Source organism: Coturnix japonica, chromosome 3 (assembly GCF_054131305.1).
Source record: "Coturnix japonica strain WE chromosome 3, WE-NBRP24, whole genome shotgun sequence".
NCBI classification, from domain to species: domain Eukaryota; kingdom Metazoa; phylum Chordata; class Aves; order Galliformes; family Phasianidae; genus Coturnix; species Coturnix japonica.
This window is the reverse complement of record NC_140665.1, coordinates 31,806,877-31,814,554: the sequence shown is the minus strand read 5'-3', so window position 1 is coordinate 31,814,554 and position 7,678 is coordinate 31,806,877. Positions and strand designations below refer to the sequence as shown.

General features: G+C 46.8%; 1 protein-coding gene across 2 annotated transcripts in view; it reads left to right on the top strand.

The window, feature by feature from the left end:
- The window catches only part of VIT (vitrin), a 42,266-nt gene extending 34,946 nt beyond the window's left edge, over positions 1-7,320 (top strand). For both annotated transcript variants that reach the window (XM_015857582.3, XM_015857581.3), the window contains 5 exons: positions 1,579-1,726; positions 2,553-2,656; positions 2,759-2,985; positions 3,926-4,439; positions 5,005-7,320. In XM_015857582.3, coding sequence (XP_015713068.2) covers positions 1,579-1,726; positions 2,553-2,656; positions 2,759-2,985; positions 3,926-4,439; positions 5,005-5,183 — 1,172 coding nt within the window. In that variant the 3' untranslated portion in view covers positions 5,184-7,320. The remainder of the gene's footprint in view (positions 1-1,578; positions 1,727-2,552; positions 2,657-2,758; positions 2,986-3,925; positions 4,440-5,004) is intronic.
- Positions 7,321-7,678: the final 358 nt, after the last annotated feature.

Here is a 7,678-nt window from a genome sequence, read left to right as displayed (position 1 = left end):
GACGCAGCCAGGAGAGAAGTGGTGTGTCCTGGCTGGGGTGCTGAAGGAGCATTGAGGAGCTCTCTGGAGATGGAGATGTCACATGCTCTGAAAAGCAAACCTTGCAAAGTCCTTTGTAATTAAAGACAGGTTTGCCCATTAACTCATCTGGAAATGGGGCCCAGAGGAGAAGGAGAAAGGGAAAGCAAACCATAAATGCAGAGATGGGGTCATCCACCTCTTCAAGGGAAGCCTCCCTGGCGGAGGGGCTCACCCTCCTGCTGACCCTGGGGCCTCTTGTGCCCATCCTCCCACAGCTGAGCACTCACTTTTGTCTCAAGTGCTTTTTACCTTCAGTGCTGAACCAAGCATTCCTATATCTCCAGTTGCTCCACCTAAAAATCCTAACATGTTTTGTCTCGTCAAAAAATGTCAAATATGCTTAAAACTAGTGTAGAAGTAAGAGAGAGAAGAAAAAGAGAAGGATCTGTCCTTGAAGATCCAAACTCACTGTAGGAAAAGCAGAGCTCAGTACAGCTCCTTAGAGAGCACGCATAAGCAGAGTTCTGCTGCTGACCAAGTGCAAGAACACTTCTACCATTCCAGGAATTAAGCTGGAGCAGGCATGTAAATCTCATATCCTGTTAGCTAAGAAGCTTCTACTATGCGTGTGTGCATCCCATGAGGTATTTCCCTTTTAAGGCCAAGAAATTCAGGAAAATTTGGCCCCTAATTGAGGTATTATTTGTTGTGGGTTCCCAGCCTTGCCTCACTCTCTGCTGTGAAAGAACATGCTTTTCGGTCACGCTTCTCTAATTCAGCATTATTAGAATTAGAAAGACAGCTACGGGAGAAAGAATTGAAAGTAATGAGATGGGAGGCAGTTGCATAAGCCAGTAAGAACAATTGGCACTTTGTCGCCTTCAGGCTATCTAATGATTAAAACACACGATTTTGGACAGTCTGATTGGTAGGAGGCGTCATCAGACACAAATCAAGAGATAGAGATGGCAGGAGAAAACAGTAGTGCTCCAGTTAAGCCAAATTTTGATCCCACTCCTAGTCACGGTTCAACTGACAAATGTTTCACCGCTAACGTGAGGAGAAGTAGAAACAGGCAGGGACTATGGGCAGCACATGCAGAAGCACAAAGATCAGGTCCATCTGAGTAATTAGCAGGAAGAGTTTGAGTGCAGATGCAGCTTTTATCTGAGTCAGGCAACACCAAAATTGTGCTGCTGTTCACACACAGGTAAAACCCACAGCTGCTTTGGGAATAACTGAAGCTCGGGTCAAATGTGGAATGAGCTGGAGATGCTGTCCCCACCTCACTGGCAGGCCCAGCACAGGGGCAATGACATCCACCTCCCACCCCAAACACTGGCTGTCCCCACATTACCCAGCCCAGGGACACCCCAGCGTGGCTGGTGCCAACACAGACCCAAGTCAGCCACCATGTCACCATCAACAGCATTTTAGTAGGGCTCATGCAGCAGAACAAGTCACCAGCTGTAGAGTTTTTAGGCCATTGCTCTTTATGAGGAATACTGCTATTAAAAGGACCACAACCATTTTATCTGCCTTTGTGTCTCTCCTCAGGCTGCAAGGTGGACTTGTCCTTCTTGATGGATGGGAGCTGGAGCATCGGTAAACGCCGCTTTCAGCTCCAGAAGCAGTTCCTCATTAACGTGGCTCATGCCCTTGGCATCAGCAATGACGGGCCTCTGATGGGCGTCGTGCAGTACGGGTAAGGGCCACTTCTGCAACCAGGCTACAAACCTAGCTCTGTTTCATTATTGCTGTAAAATGAGAATTGTTATATTTGGAAACAGCTGTTACTGAAATACCCTCTAGAACTCCACTAGTGTGGCCTCACTGATAATTTATCTTTTCATCTATATTCACAGCATGGGGACTTCTTTTTGTTATCTCTGCTGGTGTTCCCATGCTGTGACCTCCACCTACACATTAACCAGCACTGTAGGAGCTGCTGGAGCAGCACTCCTCTCCCCCAGGGAACCCCAAAGGGTAATGGGCACAAGCATATCAAAGAACAGCATCATCCTGCCTTTGCAGCCTGTTACACTCTTTGCTTTGAGAAAGTCTCTTATCCCTGCCTGCTGCCTTCTCCTTTTCCTGTCACAGCCTGTGGGAGCAGTCAGGCATTCCGAATGTTTGTTAGGGACAAGCCGCTCCCGTCACCACCAGATATGTGTGTGGCTGGAACATGTTAAAGTTTGCCAGGGGAAATTCAAGATGGATATTAGGAAGAAATTCTTCTCAGGAACTGGTGAGGCAGTGGCACAGGCTGCCCAGGGAGGTGGTGCAGTCACCGCCCCTGGAGGTGTTCAGGAATTGGTGGATGTGGCACTGAGGGACGTGGTTTGTGAGCACGGTGGGGATGGGTGGTTGTTTGGACTAGATGATCTTAGAGGTTTTTTACAACCTTAATAATTCTACTATTCATGCTCACACCCAGGAGCAAAATAGGACAGAAAGCTCTTACAGCTTTTGTACTGCTGCGTGTGAGGCAAAAACCTGACAACTGCTTCATGTTTCTTTCCATCTGCCAGTGATGACCCTTCCACAGAATTTAACCTGAAAACATACACCAGCCCCAAGGACCTAAGAAATGCCATTGAGAAAATCCCTCAGAAAGGCGGACTTTCCAATGTTGGTAGGTTACAGGTTGCATGCACACCCTCAGCATAGGGAGGGCTCCAGAGCCTGGAGTGCTGCCAGCCCTGTAACTTATCCTCCATCTCTTCTTTCATTTCAGGAAAGGCACTTTCATTTGTCAACAAAAACTTCTTCTCAGATGCTAATGGAAACAGAGGTGGAGCGCCCAATGTGGTGGTGGTAATGGTGGATGGGTGGCCAACCGACAGGGTAGAGGAGGCCTCCAGACTGGCCAGGGAATCGGGGATCAACATTTTCTTTGTCACTATTGAAGCAGCTGCTCAAAATGAGAAGCAGAATGTTATTGAGCCAAACTTTGTGGACAAGGTACTTACTGGGCTGGGCTCTGGCCGTGTGCTTGTCTTGGACTCTACCTTTTCCAAGTGATTTTGCTCAGGGGCTTAAGCACAGTCACGCAGGACATTTCCCTTCCTTCTTACCACTCATGGTTACTCTGGCCTTGCTTAGACTGTTAGGCCTCACACTGCCATGCAGCATTTCTGAAGTCAGAAAGGTGACCTGTCTGAAAGCTAAGAGCAAACTTTGTCTCACAGTAAAGCTCTGGTCTGAGCTCCATCATGAAGCAAATGGCTCTTTGCTGACCAAGCATTGGCACAAACAAGATTTTCTGAATGTACAGCAGCATGACAAAGCACAGAAAAAGAGAAGGGGAAAAAAAGAGAGAATGCAAGCCTTGCACTATTAGCATTTGGCACTGTTCAGTGGTGTCTCAGGGCAAGGTGACACAAGGTTATGGTTCTTTCTTATTGTACAGCCAGGGAGAAACCAGCTTCAGCCCCAGGTTTCAGTTCAAGGCAGGAGGGTTTGTCAGCAGGGAAATCCATCCTTGTTGCCCTGACACTGGGAGGGTGGGAACTGAAGTTGCCATCTGGCAAATGCTGGGGCTTCCTTGTAGAGCCACACAAATAGTGTCTCTGCGATTTGGATGCCTTCTCTACAAACAGTGTAACTTATCTCAGAAAGCTTGACAGGTGGCAAACTTGGGTATAGCATTTCTTTCATGGCTATATCAGCTCCATCCCACAGCTTTTAAAAAGGGGAAGAGAAGAGAGAAGTAACTATAGAGAAGTACCTGTGATGTTATGTTCACGTCATTTCCCAGGGAAGCAGATGGCAACTGCAGGAGAGCCCACTCCAGACTCCAGCACTGCTCTTTCTAGGAGTCTAAATTTACAGCTTAGCTAAAATCCCAGCTGAAACAAGCAGACTGAATTTCCACTGCATTCGTACTTGTGGTGTTTTGCAGGCAGTGTGCAGAACAAATGGCTTCTATTCCATCACCGTGCCCAGCTGGTTCAGCCTCCACAAGGTCGTCCAGCCCTTGGTGAAGCGGGTCTGTGATATCGACCGGCTGGTTTGCAGCAAGACGTGTCTTAATTCGGCTGACATCGGTTTTGTGATCGATGGTTCCAGCAGTGTTGGCACTGGCAACTTCCGCACAGTCCTCCAGTTTGTAGCCAACATCAGCAAGGAGTTTGAGATTTCGGACACGGACACCCGCATTGGAGCCATTCAGTACACATACGAGCAACGACTTGAGTTCAGCTTCAATAAGTACAGCACAAAGCAGGACGTGCTGAGTGCTATCAAAAGGATCAACTACTGGAGTGGTGGAACCAGCACAGGGGCAGCCATCAGCTACGCCTCTGAGCAGCTCTTCACCAAATCCAAACCCAACAAGAGGAAGATCATGATTCTCATTACGGATGGCAGGTCTTACGATGATGTCCGAGTGCCAGCCTTGACAGCTCACCAAAATGGTAAGTTCTACCATCATTATCTGCTCCTCCATACCTCCACATTTATTTGGGTCAGAGAAATACACTCTGTTGTGATGCAAAGACATTGGATGAATCCTTAGGAAGGAGGCATAGCACCCACTCTGGGGTCTCATCAAGTTCTAAGCAAGACCAGCAACTGTTGTATATCTGAGTAAGGAACTTTCTGAAAGTAACACATAACTAGAAAGATGCAGCTAGACCTAGGAGATAGCAGAGGACTTCTACTGTCTCAGTAACATATGAAGCCTCCTTAGGCTTTCCAGTCAGGATATTTACACATCTGCCAGAGGAACTGTAAGACACAGAAGAAAAGAGCTTCTGTGTTCAGAGCCACAACCTTTCTGCTATTGGTAAAGGGCAGTTCCACAGTAGACATCAGGCATTTCTTCCATTTTGACGGTGCCACTGTTTTTACAGAGAGCACTGCAACTCACAGGCACTTTTGTCATGGCCTGTAACTATATCTGCAGTAATGGTCTTAAGAATCAAATGTAATACAATTAAAACTTCCATGCTCACCCTTATCTCTTGGGTTTCCTTCCAGGAGTTATAGCTTATTCCATTGGAATTGCTTGGGCTGCCGAAGATGAACTGGAAGCCATTGCAACAGATCCAGATAAGGAGCATTCCTTCTTTGTGGATGAATTTGACAACCTCTACCAATTTGTTAAGCCACTCATCCAAAACATTTGCACAGAATTTAACTCGCAGCCACGGAACTGATGGAGTGGAACGGGCCGAGATCCTTGGGCGTCGTGCCGAAAGCACACAATGCTACAGGAACAATGCCAGCTACAAGCTCAACAAATACTGGAATTGTTTTTCTCTGGCACTTTCCAGTTAATGAGGTCGATCGCATCTCTGTCCCTATGTACGATAACACTCCGTGTAGGCAACTGATTTTTCCCTTGCAGGCTTCAGAAACTGTAATTTGGATGGGTAGAATAACAGGCAGGAGACATCAGGAGGGAGTAAATGGAGCTGTTTGGAAAGCCGTTAAGAGTATAGAGACTCAGCTTAGGTGATTCTCACCTCAGGGCACACACAAGCACTAAGATGTACCACCTGCTCTCTGCAGTGGCCAGGGCCCCCCATAGAACTGCTATACTGTTCTGCCCTGTGGCAGAAGCACCTCCCTCTGACACTGCCCATTCCTCGCCATCCAGGACAGGACTGACATCCTGAAATCCCAGGCACAAACTGGGCAGATAACGTGAATTCAAGTATTAAGCTTCATCCAAACCCAAAGATCAGAAAATCAGCAAGTGGCCAGGGCCAAGCTGTGGGACCCACATCCGTTTGTCAGTCCCCATCAAGCTCCAGATCTGCAGAGCAGCCAATGCAGGATCTGTATCCCATCTCCCACAGCACTGCATTAAACATAAACATTAAACATAAAAAACAATGACCTTGTCCCCTTAGCTCACTTGCACCATTTTTTGCCATGCAGCTCATGGCCTCTGCAAAGCAGGAGAGGTGTGGAGGCAGAAGAGGCTCCTGCAGTAAAACCTGTGGGTTCCAGTTGTTTACTGTCTGAAAGGATTCTGAGCTCCCCCACTGCTCTATCACCAAACACAGCACAGTTAGAACAGCCTACAGCAGACTTTAGGGTGAGGATAATTATTCAAGAGCCAATAAAAAGGCTTAATAGGAAAGTATCCTAAAGCTCTGGATTACACTCTGGGAAAAGCCGTATTTCTAGCATTCACAGGCACCCTCTTCTGAACTTGGTGTGGACTTCTGTTGTACAGATTGATTTGAAGACACACCTTTATAGCCCCATGTTATTCAGAATACATGGCTGTTTTGACTACAGAGAAGCAGCCAAAGCACTGCTCAGCAATGGGAGGAGTGACATGCAGAGGTCAGGAACGCTGCATGGCAGGTAGCAAGCAGCAGTTGCTGGTGGTTTCCATCTGGTGTCACATACATTAATACATCCCTTAAGCAGAAATCACCAAAGGAAAGGGCTGAAGTTTCAGCGCCAGTAAAAGCATGTGTGTTCACGCACCTTGTGGTACTTACGGCACCATGACAGGTTGCTGGAAATAACAGGAAATTGGAAGGAATTAAAGCTCACATTTCCCCTCTTACAAATCAAATTTGTAATAGTCTTTATAGTTGCTGTAAATAACAGTGGCCCAGGATGTTATCATTCCCACAAAGCAAATATTGCAGTTTAATCCTTACTAGACAGCTTCCCACTGCACATCAATGGCTGTACCAGCCGTACCCTGGCAGCATATGAGAGCACAGTGTGGTCCCGCACACTGTATTCATGCTTTTCAGCCAGAGCCACAGGTGTTCTTTAGGACAGACATTTTCACTTCTACTGGAAACTCTGAGCAACAAGTTTTCACTCTCCACAGAGAAGCTGAACAGCTATCTTCCTCATCAAACATTTGCTTAGGGCACGGCAGGGTTTGCTGTTGTTTAAATGGATAATCTTGACTTTACAGAACACCTGTGGTGCTCAGATGCCAACAAGCCATTCTATTTACTTCTTGAGTTGACCTTGAAATTAATTTTGGATCTGACTCTCATCTCAACTGAGATGCCTTAAACACAGTGAACTGGAGCATAAGCCTCAGAAGTCCCAGTACAGCCTTCCATCAGCAGAAGTGGATCAGCACAGAATGCGCTCCCCTGTAGCCCTTCACCTTTCACAGCAATAAAAACGCTTGTCACATCTGAAGTCTCTCAATAATAGTAATAAAAGATAACACACCTTCATAAATGTTTGGAGGAGTTATACTGGTTTGGTGAAAGCAGAGGAACTCCTTTTGTAACATATACGAGCTGTTTTGAGCTTCTCAGTACAAGTTGCTATACCTTTTGCAATAAAGACATCCCAAAGGCATGCAAAGTCTATTTGTATATGTGCAGTTAAAAAAGAAAAAAAGCAACAAATATGGTCCATGCCACATTAGTTTCTGAAATGCAGCTGATGTTTCTACAAGGCTCTAGAAGAAAAAGCAAGGATGGGGAAAAAAAACCACAGCAAACAAGTTTGGGTGTGTTTCTTTTACATGCTAAGCTGCAAACATTTCAGTCTCCTCAGCAGGGTCTTACATGGCTATGCCAGCAGTGGGGCACTTGGCACCTCTGCTGTGTCTGTGCTACCCTGCACAGGAGGCATTGCTCTCCTGTGCCCCCAGCCACTCCTCAGGGGCTGCCACTTTGCTGCTTCAGCAGGCAGGGGCTTTCCTTGTGTCAGC